General features: G+C 48.3%; 1 protein-coding gene across 11 annotated transcripts in view; it reads right to left on the bottom strand.

The window, feature by feature from the left end:
* The window catches only part of GASK1A (golgi associated kinase 1A), an 85,293-nt gene that overhangs the window by 16,609 nt on the left and 47,181 nt on the right, over positions 1-21,503 (bottom strand). For 6 of the 11 annotated variants that reach the window (XR_006585615.1, XR_006585619.1, XR_006585616.1 and 3 more), the window contains exons 3-8: positions 14,243-14,365; positions 12,394-12,497; positions 11,577-11,727; positions 10,398-10,590; positions 9,119-9,299; positions 768-858 (exon numbers count right to left, since the gene is read on the bottom strand). Coding sequence is in view for 3 of the 11 variants with exons in the window: in XM_006936487.4 (XP_006936549.1) it covers positions 11,517-11,727; positions 12,394-12,497; positions 14,243-14,365 (438 nt within the window). In the remaining 8 variants the exon portion in view is untranslated. Of the gene's footprint in view, positions 1-767; positions 859-9,118; positions 9,300-10,397; positions 10,591-11,233; positions 11,728-12,393; positions 12,498-14,242; positions 14,366-14,982; positions 15,179-16,850; positions 17,092-20,488; positions 20,982-21,503 lie in introns of those variants that run through there. The other 5 variants (XM_045037747.1, XM_006936487.4, XR_006585620.1 and 2 more) reach the window with 5 other exon arrangements.

Here is a 21,503-nt window from a genome sequence, read left to right on the forward strand (position 1 = left end):
AGCAAGAAGACGTCCTCCACCTCACTCTCCAACCGTCCCATGAGTGCATCCAAATTGTGGCATCCAATTTGCATCCCGAGACCTGCTGGGCTGCAAGGGAGTCTGGGTAATAGCATATGCAGCCCAGGCTGCATGTTCACTAGAATAAGGCAATCAAATGTGCAAGAAGCATTCACCTTTGGATTTGCCTTTATGCACTAGCCTCCCTGGTTACGCCCTGTGTCAGTCACGTGGACATGTGGAGGTGAGGCCCTTGTTCCTTGGTGTTATGCGGGGTCTGTGGTATAAATGATCCTCCAGAAAATGATGCTGGGGAGACACACACAAGAAACTTTAAAAATCATATCTTGGGGAGGAGCCACGATGGCGGAACAGCATGGAAGTTTTTTGTGTCTCCTGTCCATGAAATACAGCCAGACCAACACTAAACCATCCTACACACCTAGAAAACTGCTTGGGGGATTAACACAACAATCTGCACAACCTGAACCACAGAATTCATGTACACGGCACGGAGAAGTGAACTTGGGGAGCGAGAAGGTGCAGGAAGGGAGGTGCTTTTGTGAGCCAAGAGAGGACGGAGACTGGGGCGGGGGGGTGGGGGAGAGAATACGGGAAAAGCACCCCTCCCCAAAAGCAGCTGGAGAGAAAGTTGAAAATGGGAAGAGCCGCAGGGACTAAACTAAAAAGGGAGAAAGGAGAGGGTTTAATTCTATTAAGACTGTAAACAAGGGGAGCGCAAAGGCTGCAACTCCGCGGCTCCATACCTGGCGGTGCTCTGGTGGGAAGGGCGAATCCCCAGGAACAGAGTGGGGTCCGGGAGGTTCTCGGGCCACACGGGGAAAAGCGGTTCCACTGCTGGAAGGACATTTGGTAGAGACTGTTGAAGCCACCTGGTCCCAGCAGAACCCAGAAGGCGGCCACATTCACTGGTGCTGGAACAAGGTCCTTAAGGGTGAAGCCTGGTGCCAGATGCATGTTGTGATTTTCCATAATCCCTGAAACGCTGCTGCTACACCGTCTCGCAAACTTTTTCTGGGGCGGGTGGCACCTGGCCGCAGTCTCAGGGCACCGGCAGCAGCGGGGCCCAGCAAGCGTTCCTGGCTGCGGCCGACATTCGGCCCTTGCTCATTCGGCCACTGGTCGGTGAGACCCTCCCGCAGAGGGGCGGAACAGGTCAAAGCCACAGTCCTTCGGAAGTAAAGGGCCGGGGGAAACAGCCGTATCTGAGACAAAACTCGGGAGAGAGGTACTGCCTGGGACCTGGTCACGGAGAGTGAAAGAGCGGGGAGTGGACGAAAGCTGAAGACAGAGGACGGGTGCGTGATTGCTGACCCAGGAGAACAGCCTGGGTGGCCGGGTGACGCCATTTTAACCGCTCCAGCAGATGCGCATGCGCACCTACGAGCACCGCACGCTCCGCCCCAGTAGGCCAGCAGCACCATCTAGTGGAGAGCGGAGCTGTTACACTGAGCCCCGCCCAACTGCGCCAACCTCGCTCTTCAACACAAGTCTCACCACCTGCTTAATTTATGGACTCTAAAGCACTACATAGACTGACTTCTAGGGGAAAACGAAGCAATTTCAGTCCTACTGCAATCTGTTAGCAGGTCCATCTATTCAACTTTCTTTCTTTCTTTCTTTTTCTTTTACATTTCTTTATCTTGAATACAGAAAGAGAAAAACTCATTTTTATTTTCAATTTTCATTAAAAATATTTTTCTTTAATTTTTATTACTATATTTTTTACTTTTGTGTAAATTTTTTCAAATTCTATTTTACTTCCATCACTTTATTTTAGTCTACTTAAGTGTATTCACCTTTTCAAATTTTCAAATGATTTCCTTTTTCTTTCTTTCTTTTTCTTTTTTCCCTTTTTCATTTCTTTTCTTTTTCTTGAATGAGAGAGAAAAACTTCATTTTTACTTTCAATTTCTATTAAAGGTATTTTGCTTTAATTTTTTACTATATTTTTTGCTTTTATGTAACTTTTTTCAAATTCTATTCACTTCCATCATTTTATTTTAGTCTACAGTGTATTCACTTTTTCAGATTTTCAAACGATTTCCTTTTCTTTTTCTTTCTTTTTTTAATCTTTTTTTCTCTTTCTTGTTTCTTTTTCTTGAATACAGAAAAAGAAAAGATTCATATTTATTTTTAATTTTTATTACTTTTCTTTATTTTTTTCTACTTCATTCTTTACTTTTGTGCATATTTTTTTCAAATTCTATTTTACTCCCATCATCTCATTGTAGTCTACTTCAGTGTATTCATTTTTTCAAATTCTCAAATGATTTCTTTTTTTTTTCTCCCCGCCCCTTTTTTTCCCTCTAATCTGTCAAACCACTTTCAACACCCAGACAAAACACACCTAGAATCTAGCATCATTTATTTGTTTTTTGTGTGTGTGTGTTTTTAATTTTTTAATTTTAACATTTTTTTAATTTTAATATTTTTATTTATTTATTTTTTTTAAAATTTTTTTCAACGTTTATTTATTTTTGGGACAGAGAGAGACAGAGCATGAACGGGGGAGGGGCAGAGAGAGAGGGAGACACAGAATTGGAAACAGGCTCCAGGCTCTGAGCCATCAGCCCAGAGCCTGACGCGGGGCTCGAACTCCCAGACCATGAGATCGTGACCTGGTTGAAGTCGGACGCTTAACCGACTGTGCCACCCAGGCGCCCCATTTTTATTTTAATTTTTCTACCTCATTAATTCATTTTCTCCCTTCAAAATGACAAAATGAAGGAATTCACCCCAAAAGAAAGAGCATGAAGAAACGACAGACAGGGATTTAACCAACACAGATACAAGCAAGATGTCTGAACCAGAATTTAGAATCACAATAATAACAATACTAGCTGGAGTCGAAAATAGATTAGAATCCCTTTCTGCAGAGATAAAAGAAGTAAAAATTAGTCAGAATGAAATTAAAAATGCTATAATTGAGCTGCAATCACAGAAGGATGCCGCGGTGGCAAGGATGGATGAGACAGAACAGAGAAGCAGTGATGTGGAGGACAAACTTATAGAGAATAATGAACCAGAAAAAAAGAGAGAGAGATTAAGGCAAAAGAGCACGATTTAAGAATTAGAGAAATCAGTGGCTCATTAAAAAGGAACAATATCAGAATCATAGGGGTCCCAGAAAAGGAAGAGAGAGCTATAGGGGTAGAAGGGTTACATGAGCAAATCATAGCGGAAAACTTTCCTAACCTGGGGAAAGACACAGACATCAAGATCCAGGAAGCACGGAGGACTCCCATTAGATGCAACAAAAACCGACCATCAGCAAGGCATATCATAGTCAAATTCACAAAATACTCAGGCAAGGAGAGAATCATGAAAGCAGCAAGGGAAAAAAAAAAAAGTCCCTAACCTACAAGGGAAGACAGATCAGGTTTGCAGCAGACCTATCCACAGAAATTGGCAGGCCAGAAAGGAGTGGCAAGATATAATCAGTGTGCTGAATCAGAAAAATATGCAGGCAAGAATTCTTATCCAGAAAGGCTGTCATTCAAAATAGAAGGAGAGATAAAAAGTTTCCCAGACAAACAAAAATTAAAGGAGTTTGTGACCACTAAACCAGCCCTGCAAGAAATTTTATGGGGGACTTTCTGAGGGGAGAAAAGATGAAAAAATATATATATATATACATATATATATATATATATATATATATATACATACAGATATATATATATATATATATATATATATATATATATACAGAAATAAATACATAAATAAATAAATACCAAAGCAACAAAGATTAGAAAGGACCAGAAAACATCACCAGAAACTCCAACTCTGCAAACATCATAATGGCAATAAATTCATATCTTTCAGTAGTCACTCTAAACGTCAATAAACTCAATGCTCCAATCAAAGGACATAGGGTAACAGAATGGATAAGAAAACAAGATCCATCTATATGCTGTTTACAAGAGACCCACTTTAGACCTAAAGACACCTTCAGATTGAAAATAAGGGGATGGAGAACCATCTATCATGCTAATGGTCAAGAAAGAAAGCCGGAGTAGCCATACTTATATCAGACAATCTAGACTTTAAAATAAAGACTGTATCAAGAGATGCAGAAGGGCATTATTTCATAATCAAGGGGTCTATCCACCAAGAAGACCCAACAATTGTACACATTTATGTGCCAAATGTGGAAGCACCCATATATATAAATCAGTTAATCACAAACATAAAGAAACTCATTGATAGTAATACCATAATAGTAGGAGACTTCAACACCCCACTCACAGCAATGGACAGCTCGTCTAATCAAAAAATCAACAAGGAAACAATGGCTTTGAATGACACACTGGACCAGATGGACTTAACAGATATATTCAGAACATTTCATCCTAAAGCAGCAGAATAAATCTCCAGTGCACATGGAACGTTCTCCAGAATAGACCATATACTGGGACACAAATCAGCCCTAAGTAAGTACAAAAACGAGATCATACCGTACATATTTTCAGACCACAATGCTATGAAACTCAAAATCAACCGCAAGAAAAAATTTGGAAAAGTAACAAATACTTGGAGACTGAAGAACATCCTACTAAAGAATGAATGGGCTAACCAAGAAGTTAAAGCGGAAATTAAAAAGTATATGGAAGTCAATGAAAATGATAACACCACAACCCAAAACCTCTGGGACGCAGCAAAGGCAGTCATAAGAGGAAACTATATAGCAATCCAAGCCTTCCTAAAGAAGGAAGATCTCAGATACACAACCTAACCTTATGCCTTAAGGAGCTGGAAAAAGAACAGCAAACAAAACCCAAAGCCAGCAGAAGACAGGAAATAACAAAGATTAGAGCAGAAATTAATGCTATTGAAACAAAACAAAAAAAAAAAACCCAGTAGAACAGATCAATGAAACCAGAAGCTGGTTCTTTGAAAGAATTAACAAAATTGATAAACCACTAGCCAGTTTGATCAAAAAGAAAAAGGAAAAGACCCAAATAAATAAAATCAAGAATGAAAGAGGAGAGATCACAACCAACACAGCAGAAATAAAAACAATAATAAGAGAATATTATGAGCAATTATATGCCAATAAAATGGGCAATCTGGAAGCAATGGCCAAATTCCTAGAAACATATACACTACCAAAACTGAAACAGGAAGAAATAGAAAATTTGAACAGACCCATAACAAGTAAGGAAATCAAATTAGTAATCAAAAATCTGCCCAAAAACAAGAGTCCAGGGCCAGATGGCTTTCCAGGGGAATTCTACCAAACATTTAAGGAAGAGTTAACACCTATTCTCTTGAAGGTGTTCCAAAAAATAGAAATGGAAGGAACACTTCCAAACTCTTTCTATGAAGCCAGCATTACCTTGATTCCAAAACCAGAGACCCCACTAAAAAGGAGAACTGTAGACCAATTTCCCTGATGAACATGGATGCAAAAATCCTCAACAAGTTATTAGCCAACCGGATCCAACAATACATTAAAAAAATTATTCATCACGACCAAGTGGGATTTATACCTGGGACGCAGGGCTGGTTCAATATCTGCAAAATAATTAACATGATTCATCACATCAATAAAATAAAGGACAAGAACCATATGATCCTCTCAATAGATGCAGAGAAAGCATTTGACAAAATACAGCATCCTTTCTTGATAAAACCCCCAAGAAAGTAGGGATAGAAGAAGCATACCTCGAGATCATAAATGCCATATATGAATGACCCAACGCTAATATCATTCCTCAATTGGGAAAAACTGAGAGCTTTCCCCCTGAGGTCAGGAACAAGACAGGGATGTCCACTCTCGCCACTGTTATTCAACATAGTATTGAAGTATTAGCCTCTGCGATCAGACAACACAAAGAAATAAAAGGCCAGGAGGAGGTCAAACTTTTACTCTTCGCAGATGACATGATACTCTATATGGAAAACCCAAAAGATTCCACCAAAAAACTGCTAGAATTGATTCATGAATTCAGCAAAGTTGCAGGATATAAAATCAATATACAGAAATCGGTTGCATTCCTATACACCAACAATGAAGCGACAGAAAGAGAAATCAAGGAATAGATCCTATTTACAGTTGCACAAAAAACCATAAAATACCTAGGAATAAATCTAACCAAAGAGGTGAAAAATCTATACACTGAAAACTATAGAAAGCTTATGAAAGAAATTGAAGAAGACACAAAAAAATGGAAAAAGATTCCATGCTCCTGCATAGGAAGAACAAATATTGTTAAAAATGTCGATACTACCCAAAGCAATCTACATATTCAATGCAATCCCTATCAAAATAACGCCAGCATTCTTCACAGAGCTAGAACACATAATCCTAAAATTTTTATGGAACCAGAAAAGACCCTGAATAGCCAAAGTGATCTTGAAAAAGAAAACCAAAGCAGGAGGCATCACAATCCCAGACTTCAAACTATACTACAAAGCTGTAAGCATCAAGACAGTATGGCACTGGCACAAGAACAGACACTCAGATCAATGGAATGGAATAGAGAACCCAGAAATGGACCCACAAACGTATGGCCAACTAATCTTTGACAAAGCAGGAAAGAATACCCAATGGAATAAAGACAGTCTCTTCAGCAAGGGGTGCTGGGAAAACTGGACAGCGACACGCAGAGGAATGAACCTGGATCACTTTCTTACACCATACACAAAAATAAACTCAAAATGGATGAAAGACCTCTATGTAAGACAGGAAGCCATCAAAATCCTCAAGGAGAAAGCAGGCAAAAACCTCTTTGACCTTGGCCGCAGCAACTTCTTACTCAACACATCTCCGGAGGCAAGGGAAACAAAAGCAAAAATGAACTACTGGGACCTCATCAAAATAAAAAGCTTCTGCACAGCAAAGGAAACAATCAGCAAAACTAAAAGGCAACCGATGGAATGGGAGAAGATATTTGCAAGTGACATATAAGATAAAGCGTTAGTATCCAAAATTTACAAAGAACTTATCAAACTCAACACCCAAAAAACAAATAATCCAGTGGAGAAATGGGCAAAAGACATGAATAGAACTTCTCCAAAGAAGACATCCAGATGGCCAACCAACACATGAAAAAATGCTCACCATCTCTCATCATCAGGGAAATACAAATCAAAACCACAATGAGATACCACCTCACACCTGTCAGAATGGCTAACATGAACAACTCAGGCAACAACAGATGTTGGCGAGGATGTGGAGAAAGAGGGTCTCTTTTGCATTGTTGGTGGCAATGCAAGCTGGTGCAGCCACTCTGGAAAACAGTATGGAGGTTCCTAAAAAAACTAAAAATAGAATTACCCCACGACTCAGCAACTGCACTATTAGGCATTTGTCCAAGGGATACAAGTGTGCTGTTTCGAAGGGACACATGCACCCCCATGTTAATAGCAGCACTATCAACAATAGCCAAAGTATGAAAAGAGCCCAAATTTCCATCGATGGATGAATGGATAAAGAAAATGTGGTATATGTATATATATACAATGGAGTATTACTCGGCAATCAAAAAGAATGAAATCTTGCCATTTGCAACTACGTGGATGGAACTGGAGGGGATTATGCTAAGTGAAATTAGTCAGCCAGAGAAAGACAAAAATCATATAACTTCACTCACATGAGGACTTTAAGAGATAAAACAGATGAACATAAGGGAAGGGAAACAAAAATAATATAAACACAGGGAGGGGGACAAAACAGAAGAGACTGATAAATATAGAGAACAAACTGAGGGTTATGGGAGGGGTTGTGGGAGGGGGGATGGGATAAATGGGTAAGGGGCATTAAGGAATCTACTCCTGAAATCATTGTTGCAGTATATGCTAATGAATTTGGATATAAATTAAAAAAAATTAAAAATAAAATTAAAAAAAATCCATATATTTGGGGGGCTCAGTTGGTTGAGCCTCCAACTTCGGCTCAGGTCATGATCTCATAGTTCGTGAGTTGGAATCCCGCATCAGGCTCTGTGCTGACAGCTCAGAGCCTGGAGCCTGCTTCAGATTCTGTGTCTCCCCCTCTCTCTCTGCCCCTTCTCTGCTCACACTCTGTCTCTCTCTCTCTCAAAAATAAACATTAAAAAAATTGTTTTAAATCCATATTCTTGCATCCATCAGCGTGAAGGGACTTCACTTATCTTGTCTCCTGTGCCTCCCTCCATGAAGTGACTTCTCTCATCGGCTGGACAATACCAGATGTTGCACAGGTTACTCTACCTTTGGCCCCTATACCCACATGCCCTAGCAGGCCCCACTCCCCAAATAGGCATCCCCTGAGCAGTGCTAACCAGAGCCACAGGTGGGCCCGGAGGTGGGCCAGGGAGGACAGGAGGGCCCGTGAAGCAAAGAGGAGGAGGTGAGGGGCAGGAGGGGAAGAACTCCTTCAGGGTGATGAGAAGTAATCCATCCTCCCCACTGGAGAGGCCTTGGGGCAGGGTAGGGGCAGGTTCCAGGAGACGAAAGGCCAGGGTCCCTGGAAAGGCAGATTGGAGAGGAAGCCTGGAGCAGAAGAGGAGAGGAAGCCTGGAGAGGAAGCTCCTGGCCCTCAGGCGGCCCAGGAGTGGGGACTGCGGGAAGTGTCTTGTCTGAGCTGGTGGGTGAGCCTCTGGGGTTCAGTGGGGACCGCCCACTCCTCTGAAAGCCCTGATCCACGGGAAGCCTGGCTCACAGCGTTCACAGAGATCTCGCCTCCCACATCTCCTTGTGCTGCACCCCCGCCGACTCAGCTCTGACCCCCTCTTGCCCACAGCACTGCCCTCACACTTCCTGTATCCCCAGTGACAGGGACCTTGCTTACCGACAGAAAGCCAGGACACCCACTCTGATGGCCAAATGGCATACATGCGGCCACCACAATGCAGCACACACACTGATTCCTTCCAAATTCTATATTCTGTGTGGGAAATTTCACTAAGATTTCTTGAATGAGTGAATGAATGAGAGTAGGAAGGAAGGAAGGATGCTATAGTGGTGGGGGCAGGGGTTCTGGAGTTAAATGAGGCTGGGTTCAAATCCCAGCCTACCAGTTACCTGCTCTGTGGCCTTGGGCAAGTGACTCAATGTCTCTGAGCCTCAGTCTTCTGTTGTGTCAAATGGGAGCAATAATGCCTACCTTATGGAGTTATTTCGAGGCTTTGCGATGGGGAACACGGTACAGCTCCTTTGCACAGTGCAGACCACCATCCGTATTCACTTCATGCCAGGTAGCGCTCCCCAGGTTCATGGGCAGACTCTGCCATCTCCATCTGTCTGGCCACGGGCAATGTACTCCCTCCCCAGCTGAGGCTCTTGATCTGTAGAGCGAGGATCATACAGCTGGGAGTGTAAGGCATTCATGAAATCCTCTGTATAAAGCCCCTTAGCACCATGCCTTGTGGGTAACAAATTAGTTACTACAGGTCTGGAATCCCATAACCAAACCCTGGAGGTCAGATGTCATTCAGAATCCTGAATTTTTCAGATATAGAAACGTTAATATGTTGCCTGTACTGTGTATTATGCAATATTCTCCGCAGGGTCTGAGGTTACACCCAATAACAACACACTGGTATTTCTGCAAGGCAACACAATGTATGAATATCCACGCTGACTGGGACAGGAGTTCTGGCACTGAACGTATGAAAAGGCTTTTGATTTTCAGAGCTGGGGGATGGTTGGCATTGCATCTAGAGAGCCGTTAACCTGTTATTGTCACCAGCCTCTCCATCGTTTTCCTTGAAACAGACCCTTTAGGATGAAGTACAAAGAAAACAGTCGGGCCTGGGGTGAGGCCAGTCAGGCAGCATGGTGGCCGGCGATTGTGGTGGCCTCACCAGACCCTTCGGCTGTCCTCGAAGCCTCTTAAGGTTGATGGGAAAGTCCTAATTCTCCATCCCCAGCTGTTTGCTTTGCTTGGCACATCCTTCTCATTCTAGAAGCAATGGCTGGGGGAGGCTTAGGGCCAGCAGCGCGCACTGAGGCTGAGAAGGACAGAAAGTGGATGAAGTTTCAAGTTTGCAGAAAAGACACAGTTTGTAGACGGAGAAGACTTTAACGAGCAAAGAGCAATGGGCAGGGAGCCAGATGCACGCGACTGTGCTTGGCTGGGGTCGGACTTTGCTCCTCCACATTCCACAGAATCGGCCCTGCCTCATCATCCGCTCCGAATCCAAAGGGATTCGAGGAAGAGAAGCTGTCGGAGCCACTGGGCAGGGTGGTGGGAGCGCCCTTTAGTGGTGGTCCTGGGCTCAATACACGCTAGCACAACTCCGGCCTGAGTTTGAATTCTGACCCTTCCATCTATGAGCTGGGTGCCCTTGGACAAGTTACCAAACCCCTCTGTGCCTCATCTGTACAACGGAGATAATAATAATCACACTTAATCGGTAAATGGAGCTAATAATCACACCTACCCGTCGAGTCGTCGCGAGGTTAGGTGTGCCTTGATCCACATAAACCACTGTCACGGCGACTGGTACGTAGTCATCACTCAGTAAACGTTACTAGTTACTCTAGCAGGTGCTCAATAAACACTTGTCAGTTGCTAACCATTAAGTGGCCAAGGCCAGATCTGAACCCAGAGCTCCTGCATTCAAGTCCAGGCCTCTGAAAATCAAAATAAAAAAAAAAATTAAGGGTGTTAAGGGTGCATATATTTAACAAGACTTTCTGAGGTAGGAGCTAGGGACTGAAGGGGTATGTGTTGAGGAACAGCACGTTGAGAGGCCTGTGCCCCCGAGCTGGAGCCATTCTCAGCTGAGGATGGCCCAGGGGCATGGGGCCCAACCCTGGAGTTCTGTGGACTTGGGCAGAGCTGGGCTTGGAGGCTTCCCCCGCCCCCTACCATTCCGGAAGGAGGAAGAGGCCAGTGCTGAGGGGAGGGCTAGGGATGGTGTCTTGCCGAGTGGGCTAAGCTCAGAGAGCTGGGCCCTGTCCTCCGGTGCCAGGGGTGGTTGACATGCACTGAGTGAGCTGGGAGGGGCCACACAGTGTCTGCTTATGTATCCACTGATCTGTGCTGAGCAGACCTGTTCACATCAGGACACAAAAGTGCTTGCTGGAAGCTTGGGGCCTTGCTTACTGACAAGATTCTGAAGATTCTGGCTTGGTGTTTTCAGCCAGAAACTTCACACACACGTGTGTGCGCGCGCACACACACACACACACACACACACACACACAGGCACTCACACGTCCACTCTATATATGCGTGTGGGATGCACAATTTTACAGTATCTGGAGCGGTTCATAGAATGTTCTTGAAAATATTTATTGGTGCAAGGGAGTAAACAGCCAGAGCTGAGAAGACAGAAAGGACTGTGGTAAGATTGAACACCCAACACCCACAACCACCTTCACCATCCCAAGCAGGTGACGCATTCTGGGACATTCTGGCTTTTCCCATTTGTCTTCAAGTTGGGGGGGGGGCGCCCAAGAGAATGTGGCCACCAGCGTGGATGCTCATCCACTCGAGTGGTGTTGTGATGCACCCCGCTAGTGAGGCAGGAGCTCTGCCTGGGCAATGCACAAGCTCACGAGTCCTCATCCTGGAAGAGTGTCAGGTTGTGCTTCCGGATGTGTTCCAGCAGCACCTGTCCTCGCCGCTCCAGGGTCTGGAGGACCTGCGTCAGTCCCAGTCTCCCGCCTTGGCTTTGCCAGAACACTGGGTCCATCTGCAGTGACTTGAGCAGCATATTCTGTAGACACCCTGATGCAAGAACCTTCACGACAGACTCAGGAAACCTGGAGGTCAGGTCCCCCGAGCCCCATAACAGAAAGGAAAAGCAAAAGCGATCTCAGAAAATTTCCATGACAGGTGAAGCCAGATGGCCAGAAATTGCACAGCTGGCAAACCCTGGCAAAGTCATCCTGCAAAGTCCCAGGGCCCACCTGCTGTCTCGTTATCAGGGAACCCTCCCGTCTACCTGCTGTGACAGCAGGCAGGGGCTAGAGCTTTAGGATGGATCCCACCCCCACAGAGAAGCTGGGGGAGTCACCTCTGCTACCCCAGGAGAAATGCCTCCTGCTGTGCTTGGCAAATGCCAGAAAGAGTTCTAAGAAGGCTGAGCTACCTGTCATGAGTGGGCAGGAAAGGTAGGCTGCCCAGGCTAGCTCCTCCTCTGGGGCAAGGGAAGGGAAGCCTGCCTAGCAGGCTGCCAGTGTTCCGCTGGGCCAGGAGGCCCTCTGGCTATTAGGGGTGGGGGTACTCCACCCAGAAGTTGAAGGGCCTGCTGGCTGTGTCCCCTCAGCTTTCCCAGGGCTCCCCACCCCCTCCGGAGGCTCAGATCCAATAGCCTTTGTCTAAAAGACTGCAGACTTCACAGGAGCCGTGATTTAAGGCCCCACAGTCTACAGCAGGGGCATCAAGCCTCAGTCTCCGAACCCCCGTCCCACCCCGCTGACCCTCACCCATCTATGCCCTCCAGCAGCCGAAAGTTCAGCTTGTCCTCGGGGTGTTGAAGGTCGCCAGCGTTATCAATGTAGACCAGATGGGATGGATCACTGCTCCGGACCTCAGGGAAGAAGATGGGCAGAGACAGAGGTGGGTAAGGTTGCGGCCCAGCTGGCACCCTTGGGCTCTGTCAGGGTTGAGGGGCTCAGAAGGGGGGGACCCTGAGCTGACAGTCCCACAGTCCACCCTGCTACCTCATGGCCCCCACACGCTGAGCAGTAATCTTGCCATCTCAGTGAACCCTCCCAGCAACCTTAGAAGGGGAGCTAGCGTTAGCTCCATCAGGGGCACAAAGAAGTTAAGTAATTTGCACAGTCACACAGCTGAGAAGCAGCTGGTTAGTTCCAACCCAGACCAGTGGTGCCAAGCCCCAGAGCCCCCTGTGAAACCACAAGGCAGAGGGGTTGATTCCTGTTCTGGTGGCTGAAGGGGTGAGGCGTGTGGGTGAGAACCGGCAGGTGCAGAGATGGCCTACCCAGTGGGGTTGTGGCTTCAGGGCACATCGCATACGTGCATGCTTACACATGCTCACGCGTCCTGAGCACCTGCACATTCCCCTGAGCATCACCAAGAACACACAGCGCCTTCCATTCCCAGGCAGCATACTCTAGCCCCACAGCAGAAGGGTCGAGCGACTCCTAAACGCTTTCAAAACTAAAACCGGCCAAAGGGAATTCTTTAACCCTTCAAAAACATGGCGTGGCATGTCTTCCACTCCCTACTCCCACCCCTGTGCACACACCCCGTTCCTATATATTCTCCAGGATTCCATGGTGTTTTCCCATAATCCTCTCCATTAACCTCGGCTTAACATATGAACTCTTGCCTCCAGGATCCTAGCTTTTCCTCTTCTCCGTCTCTTCTCCCTCCTCACCCCTCTCCACACATCAGGGATCATCTATTTCTTAAAGCCCAATGACTCTTCCCTCCGAAAACTGCTGTCCTAAGGGATCTGTGAAATGGCTACCCCCAGGGGTAACTGATGGATATAAGAGCCTTACCTCATCCAGGGATAACTGCCTTTTACCAGGGAACAGGAGAGAGAGCTCCGAGGGCAGGAGATGGAGAATTCCTACCACCCAGCAGCTTCACGAGGCAGCCCTGGCCTCCTGGCTGGTGTGGCCTGCCTGAAGGTAGCCCAGGGCACCGTGCTGACAGCTACTCTCTCCAAAAGCAACTGGCCAAAGTAAGGCATCGCGGATATTCAGCTCACTGGGTGGGGAGAAGGCGGAGGAGCCCTTCCAGAGGGCGGCCCCTCGCTCCTTGGACAGAAGAGACTGCTCTGCCATGGCAGTCCTGTCTCTGATGGCCTCTGCACATCGCTTCCCACCCTGGGCTCTACTTTTAACAGGAGGCAGCGCAGTGTTCCTCTGGCGAGCACTGGCCTGTGAGCTGTTGGGCCCTAGGAGGGAGCCCTGCCACCGCCGCTGACCAGCCATGCGGCCGCGGAAACGCCCTTCCCCGGTCCAGGCCACAGTTTCCACAGCTGCTGGCACAATGTGGGTGGCTGACTAGACACACAGTCCTCACACCTGCTTCTGGGAGCCCTAGGGGTTCCCTGTGGACTCTCAAGGGGACAGTGGAGTTGATGAAAACCCAGCCCCCGCACCATCCCCACCTCAACCACATTTGCAAAGCCCCACTTGGCTCAGTTTTCCATACTATGGCCTCTTGGAAACATAATTCAAACAAAGGCTTCTGCTAAAAAGAATAGGATTGGGAGCCCCCCGTGTCACATGATCTCTGAAACTCATGAACTGAAGGAGGAGACATGAAAACCCGAGTCTGGGTGACAAGGGGACGTACCAGGATGTGGACCAGTCGCAGCTCGCCCGGGTTCTGGCATTTCTCCCGGAGCCCCTCTTCCACGCAGGGGTCTGACGGCTCGGGCTCAAAGCCGCAGCAGTAGCGGTCCAGGCGGTCATGGACCTATGAGGACATCCAGCCTCTGAGGGGGTGTGGCTCGATGCCTGCCTCCACCGGGCCCGGCACTCGGGCCGCCTGACCCCTGGGGCCTCACGCTGGGGACAGTGGCTGTCGGTGCTGGTCAGCTCGTGGCTGGCCTCCAGCTAGGGAGGGAGCTTCTGGTCTGCTCCTCCAGCCAGCTCGTCCTGCTGGCCGTGGGCCTGTCTGCTCACGCCTCAGCCCCGCCCGGATTTCCACTGATCCCCACTGCCGAATCTGTGTCGCTGCCCCAAACTCTGGCCTAAGGCCACTGGGCCTCCCAGTGCTGACCATCTGTCAACCAGGGGAAATTCACACACAACTCCACTTTTTCCTTGCGCGGCAAATGCGACAGCAGGGATTCCTCCTTTCTTTGGAGGTAAAAGCTTCAGCCCTTGTTAGGCCTGAGTCAAAGTCAGAGAAGGAGGAAGGCATTCCCCTTACAGGCTCCTTGTACACTGGAGGCCTCAAGGGGGAATCCTCAGGCATGGTGTGGGGACAGTTCTGAGGAGTTCTGCCTCCCAGCCCCTCCAGACACACATGGAGACACACATGACATTTTAGAGTGTCATAGAATTCGCACAATAATACATCCCACGCACCTGCTTCCAGTAGCTTTCTTCAGAACGAAGGAGTTACAGCCTGCAGGTCAGGAATTAAACAGAAACACGGATACAGCCCAGCCCCGACCTACGTGAGGGTGTTATCTACTGTGTGCATCCAATGCGAGGGGGTCCAGAAGGGAGAAGGCATCAAAACAGAAGTGGCAGAGTCCTCAGGATGGGGGGGCGGGTCTTGCTGTAGGGAGAAAGACAGGAAAGGGATAGGTGGAAGCAGGAGGTGGTGTGGAAAAGGTTGGGGATGTGCCAGGAAGTGGATTCCAAACAGGGTGAGTTTGGGGGCAGCAGGGGGCGTCACGCGGTGGGCGAGCTGGGGGAGATGCACCCCTTTTCCTGCTGGGAAGGAAATTTGGTTGGATACCATACCTTGATGAGTGCTAACAACAGAAGGTGAGGTCTCCATAGGACTTGCTGTGCTTGGGACAAGAGGAAAAATCCATTTGTTGCTGCGGAAGGGGGAGGAGGGAGAGGAGGGGAAGAGAGAAGTGAAGCAGGGAACAGCAGGAGGCTGAGGGTGTGAGATGTGCCCTCCGTGCGACGTATGTGAAACAGGATCAGCTGCCTGGGATTTGTCTAAATCCTAGGAAGGTTACCAGATCCTCCCGGGTTGTGGGACCTTGGGTTTGAGTCCTTGTAAATCCCCAGGTGGTGTCAGGGTCGCAGGAGAGGGAGGGCCCAGGGACCCCTGGGCTCTACCAATCAGGATGGTGACTCACACGGGTGCTAACTCTCAGGATGCAAAGGTAATCCGGTTCCTGAAAGAGCCTTGTGTGCGGCATGGAGACTCAGGCCCCCTTCTGCAGAATGGCTACACTAATTTAGAAAGCCTGGCAACACCACTGGAGAGGAAAGGTGCCAGCCTGGGAATCTAGAAATCAGCTCCAGGTAACATACTCTGCTTGGGGCAACTGTCCAGACCAAGGCAACAGAAGGGATAGACTCAGCGTGGAGGTGAGTGAAAGTCAGGGCAAGGGAAGCAGAAAGCCAGATGGCACCACGCTGGTGAGGGGCCCCACAGAAAGAGAGGGCCTGCTCCCTCCCTCAGTCCCCGGGAGCCTTCTGTGATTCCTCTCTAGCACACGGTTCAGCTCTGGCAGGATCAGGGCACCTCCCTCCCTGCAGTGGTGATGATGCAGAACAGCCACAGACTTACAGCAAAGGCAGCAGTGGTTTTAGTCTGATAAAGCAACGATGGTGTCTCTCCCTCAGAGATGATGATGATGTGGTGTAATAAGACATGTATTTGGTCTCTGTGCCCTGATCCTAGCACAGAGCTCCTAAAACCTTTGGAGTTTCCTGAGTGATTTATAATGAGCCCCTTTGAGCACACCTGAGTTTATGCTAATGACATGACTCAGGGGAGCCCCAGATAGCTTCAGAATGGGGGTTGGTCACCAGAAGACAAGTGAATAGAGGATAGGACCTTTAGTCCCACCTCTAACCTCCAGGAAGGATAGGAGAGCTGGAGATCGGGTGATAAACACTTGAACAACGAGATTTGGAGCACTTCCTGGTCAGTGAGCACATTCGTGTCAGGAGGGTGGCACACCCCAGCTCCATCGGGACATAAGCTCCTGTGCTTGGGACACTTCTGGGCCTCACCCCACATACCTCTTCATCTGGCTGTTCATTTGTATCCTTTAAAATAAACCAGTAAATGTAAGTAAAGTGTTTTTCCAAGCTCTGTGAGCCATTCTAGCAAATGATCAAACCTGAGGAGGGAGTCATGAGAACCCTTGATTTATAGCCAGTTGGTCAGAAGTGTGGGTAGCCCAGGACTTCTGACTGGCGTCTGAAGTGGAACAGTCTTGTAGGACTGAACCCTTTAACTCGTGGAATACGACACTTACTCCAGGCAGATAGTGTCAGAATGGAATTGTGGGACACCCAGTGGGCGGTGGAGAACTGGTGTCCAAACGAAACATCACTGGGGAGCCTGGATGGCTCAGTCGGTTGGGCATCTGACTCTTGGTTTTGGCTCAGGTCATGATCTCACAGTCCGTGGGAGTCCGTGTTGCGCCTTGTACTGATGGCGCGGAGCCTGCTTGGGATTCTCTCTCTCTCTCTCTGTCTCTCCCCAGCTCTCTGTCTCTAAACAAACAAACATAAAAAAAATAATAAAGTAACCTATTAAAAAAAAGCCAAAACACTCAGACGACCACTGCCACTGTCACTGCCACCCACCTCTAGCTCATTCACTCCTCACTGCAGCTTTGCAAGGGAGACACCATTATCCCACTTTACCCAGGGAGACGCTGATCCCAGACACAGCAAGGCCATAAATGTAAAAGTAATATAGATGGGACTTGAACCAGGTTCTGCCTGGCTTGAAGCCCAGCCCTCTGTGTTATCCTGCCCTGCCTCCCTGAAGATCAGGAAGAGTGAGCCAGTTATAGAGGTCAAATGAGGTCTCCATCATTACTTTTCATGGGATTAATTAATTTGGTCTTACCCTTGCTAGAGAACAGCTTTCAAAACTATGAAGGAGGAAGAGGAAGAACGAGGAGACACAGAGCCCACCATCCTCCATGATGACAACAACTGAGGCAGCAGCAGGCATGGTGGTGTTTGGATGGCCCGTGTCTCTCTTCTGTGGTTCGCTGCTCAGCCAACCAGAGCCAGCACCGCCATCCTGCGTCCCTCTGCCCATGGCAGCCGCCCCTCCCCATAAATGGGGGTAAGCGGGACAATGTCACCTCCAGGATGTACTACTCGTCGAAGCCACCTCCCAGGCCACCCAGCCCAGCCCAGTGCCGGCCAGTAAAAGGTCCTGTGTGCGGACCTTTGATTATTTCCATATCCCTTTGTAGGAAAACTCACATATATTCTGAAGAAATACAAAATTGATCTCTTTCGACACAAACAAGAAAATAACTATGGCTCAGTAAGCCTCACAAAACCAGATGTCCAGAAACGGGAGTGTTAAACAGTCCCAACCTCTGTCCCAAAACATTGTCTGTTTTGCAATAGTTCAAGATGGAGAAGTTGCATGTCAGACCTAGACCATCGCCCCCAACAGGTTGAGGTCAATTCTGTGAGGCCAGGTTAGGTAGGATTTCCAGGGCCAGCAGGCCAAAGACACCCACAGGCACTACTGAAAAAGACAAGTTTAGCCTAGAGACCAACGCACAAAGCCCTGGTCCAGCTTGGCCAGGGTGAAAACAACCCCCACCCTGTTCGTGAAGTGAGCGCATTAACAAGACCCCTGACATGGACCATCACTGCTTTGGCTGCCTGGGCTTTGGATAACAGCAGCCACAAGTAACAGAAACACCTGATTCAAAACGCCTTCAACCGTAAGGAAAGTTAGGATCGTCTGTGGCAGCAAGTCCCGCGATAGGGCAGGCTGGAGACTTAGCAGCTCCTTACTGACATAGTAAGGACTTGGGTTTCTTTCTGCTCTCCACTCACCACCGCCAATATTAACAGCCCAGCATAGTCTTTGGAAGCCTGCAGGTGGCCACTGTGGGTATGTGTTTCCTTGTACATGTCCAGAGAGAATGAGAGGGTGGGGGAGAGGACGAATGAGAGCAACAGAGACAGAGAGACAGAGGGGAAATGAGCCTCTCCTCCAGCAACCTTCCCTTCAGCCTGACTGGACCAAATCAGGTAACACGCTCACTCCTGGACCAGTAGTGGTCAGTGGAAGATGGTGACGCACTGATCCCCAAGCCCAGGACTGGGTGGGAGGTGAATCACGACAGGGCTCTGTGTGGAAATCTTTAGCTGCAGTGTCCTCACTCCAGCTGCGAGGGAAAGTGTTGATCGGGACAGGGCTGAGGAAGGAGCCCTACAGCTAGCCACCAGAGACCTCTCAGCCTTCCAACTGGTTTTAAACCCACTTGAAGCTTGTATCATGCCCTCTCCTCCACTATGCCCTAGCTATTTGACCTGAGGTAGCTATTTAACCTCGAAACCCCTGAGTTTTCTCATCAACAAAATGGGGCGGGGATACTCCCATGGGACTGCCCTGAGGCTCACGTAGGGTAACGATACATGTAAAGCAGGGGGTGGTTGTTGTGGAAGAACCTTCTGTTGTTTCTGCCCTGGGAGCGGCCGGCCCAAAGACCCCCAGGAATCTCAGGGGTTCCCCTACCCACACACACACCAGGAAGCCCCAGGCTCACCCAGTGGCACAGGCCAGAGACCCAGAGTTTGAAATAAAGTGCTAACAATAGGGTAGCCACTCTCGTCTTACGGGCAGGCCTAGTTTCCAGAGTATGGACATGTCTGTGAGACAGACACCCACCTGCTTGCTTCTCTTTGGCTGGGAGAGTAAATGCCAGGGCAGTGCTGGCAAGACCGAAACATAGTAGGTGCTCTGGATTTCATAATATGCCTGAGGCACAGCCAACCAAACCCCCTTCCTCCTGGCAAACCGTCTCCGACCCCATCTCCAGGCCATTCTGTGCAGATTTTGATGTGTGGCAGTGTATGTTTCCAGAGGAAGCCACGAAGGAATATTGGCCCATACAATATTCCTGGCTTCTCAAACTCTATACTCATTAGAATGTTTAACAGCAAGGGCCTGGCCAGGCCCAGTCGCCAGTTTGATTATTTTGCCACACCGTCTGGTTCTTTTTTTTCCACTGGAGAGAAATTCAGTTTAAACAGCAGCAGGCTAGCAGCCACACAAGGCCAAGATTAAGTTCCATTTCCCACATTCCCTCAGGATTTGATTCTTTTTCCCTCTTTTGAAATAATGAGGAGTTCCCAAGAAACGAGGACGAACCTTTGCAGTTGGATTTTTCTGACCAGCCTAGCGGTGTCACACAATCATGACGTGGATCGAAGCTTTTGTTCACTTTTACTTGAGCAGTTGTAAAGCCCTTACTTTGCGGCAGGCGCCACTCAGAGCTTGACATGTCACAACTCATTTAGTCCCTCCCACTAGCCAAGAGGTAGACACCATTATCATCCCCATTTCAAAGATGTGGAAACTGAGTCACAGAGGCTGGGTAACATGCCTAAGACCCCCTAGCAAGGACGTGGTGGTGCTTAGGCTCAAACCCGAGCAGTCTGGCTCTGACCAGTGAGTGGGACTGTGTGGCACCAGAGATCCCAAGTCCCTTGATGGCAAAGATGAAGACATGATTCAGTCCGATCCCCAGCACCCAGCACTTGCTTAGCACAACCAGAGATTTAGTTGAGGTTTTTTTGAGTGAAAGAATGAGTGAATGAAGCGCCTGGCTGACTGACAGCGTGGGACTGTGATGACTTAAAGCCTGCCTATCACACCCTGCCTCCCCGCCCAAGACGCCAACACCAGAAGTTTTCAGGGGGAGGCCTGGCTCTGTGGCCCCTGAACAGGACATCCGGGTGGGACAAGACATGCAGTCTGCCAAGGAGGGACACCAGGTCCAGCTGTGGGAGAGGGCAGGTCTGGGGGGGGGCCAGCATAGGGTATGAAGGGTGGCCAGAGTCCTGTAATGACCTACCAAGCCCCTGAGCCAAGACAAGTTTCCTCAGCCAGTGCCTGATCTGGGTCTAATGGATTCCAGAAGAGCCACCTGCTGTCCTGATGGCCCACGCCCCCTGTTCATGGACCTTCTCCCAAGCTGGGAGTAGTCACAGGCCTGGGTCCTTCCGGGTGGAAAGGGTGGCTCTTGTCTGGGCAGGCTCGCTGCCTGGGGCTCCGACTGCCACAGGATGGCAGCATCTCTCTCCGCGGAGGCCAGTGGTCTGGTCCCACCCTGCCCGGCTGGCTGGTTAGAGAATTCTTGAGGTTTCTTTGGGGAGGTCGGAGTGGGAGAGGAGTGGGTTAATGGGCACTGCTCCCACTTTTCTCTAAGGACTCACCTTGCAGTGCTCTCCACGTGTCCTGACAAAGAGCAATCTTCCTGGAGGCTCTGGGGAGGAACATCTGGACGCCACATCTGCCCCAAGCCCGAGGCCAGAAGTTGCGGCACCAGCTTAAGATGCAGGTTAATAGACTGGCTGATGGGCTTTGAGGAGATGCACTGAGGAGAACTAGATCTTATCTAAAAAGACATCAATGCAAAAAACCACAGCCATCAAAAGATAAATCCACTTACAGCAAATAACGTTTCCAACTGAGAAAGCTAGGAGGAGTCACTGTCAGAACACCTTACACAGAAGCCCTCACATAATATGTCAGAAGGGAAATAGTGATCTCTTTCACGGATACTTCAGAGGCATTTCATAAAATTTTGCATCCTTTCCTGACAATAAAAATTCATTTTTTAAAATGTTTATTTACTTTTGAGAGAGAGAGACAGAGCATGATCAGGGGAGGGGCAGAAAGAGAGGGAGACACAGAATTCGAAGCAGTCTCCAGGCTCCGAGCTGTCAGCACAGAGCCCGACGCAGGGCTGGAACCCACGAACTGCGACATCACGACCTGAGCCGAAGTCGGACGCTCAACTGACTGAGCCACCCAGGCGGCCCTAGAAATTCTTTTTTTTTTTTTTAATTTTTTTAACGTTAATTATCTTTGAGAGACAGAGACAGAGCATGAGCGGGGAAGGGGCAGAGAGGGGAGA

The sequence above is a fragment of the Felis catus genome, chromosome C2 (assembly GCF_018350175.1).
Source record: "Felis catus isolate Fca126 chromosome C2, F.catus_Fca126_mat1.0, whole genome shotgun sequence".
NCBI classification, from domain to species: domain Eukaryota; kingdom Metazoa; phylum Chordata; class Mammalia; order Carnivora; family Felidae; genus Felis; species Felis catus.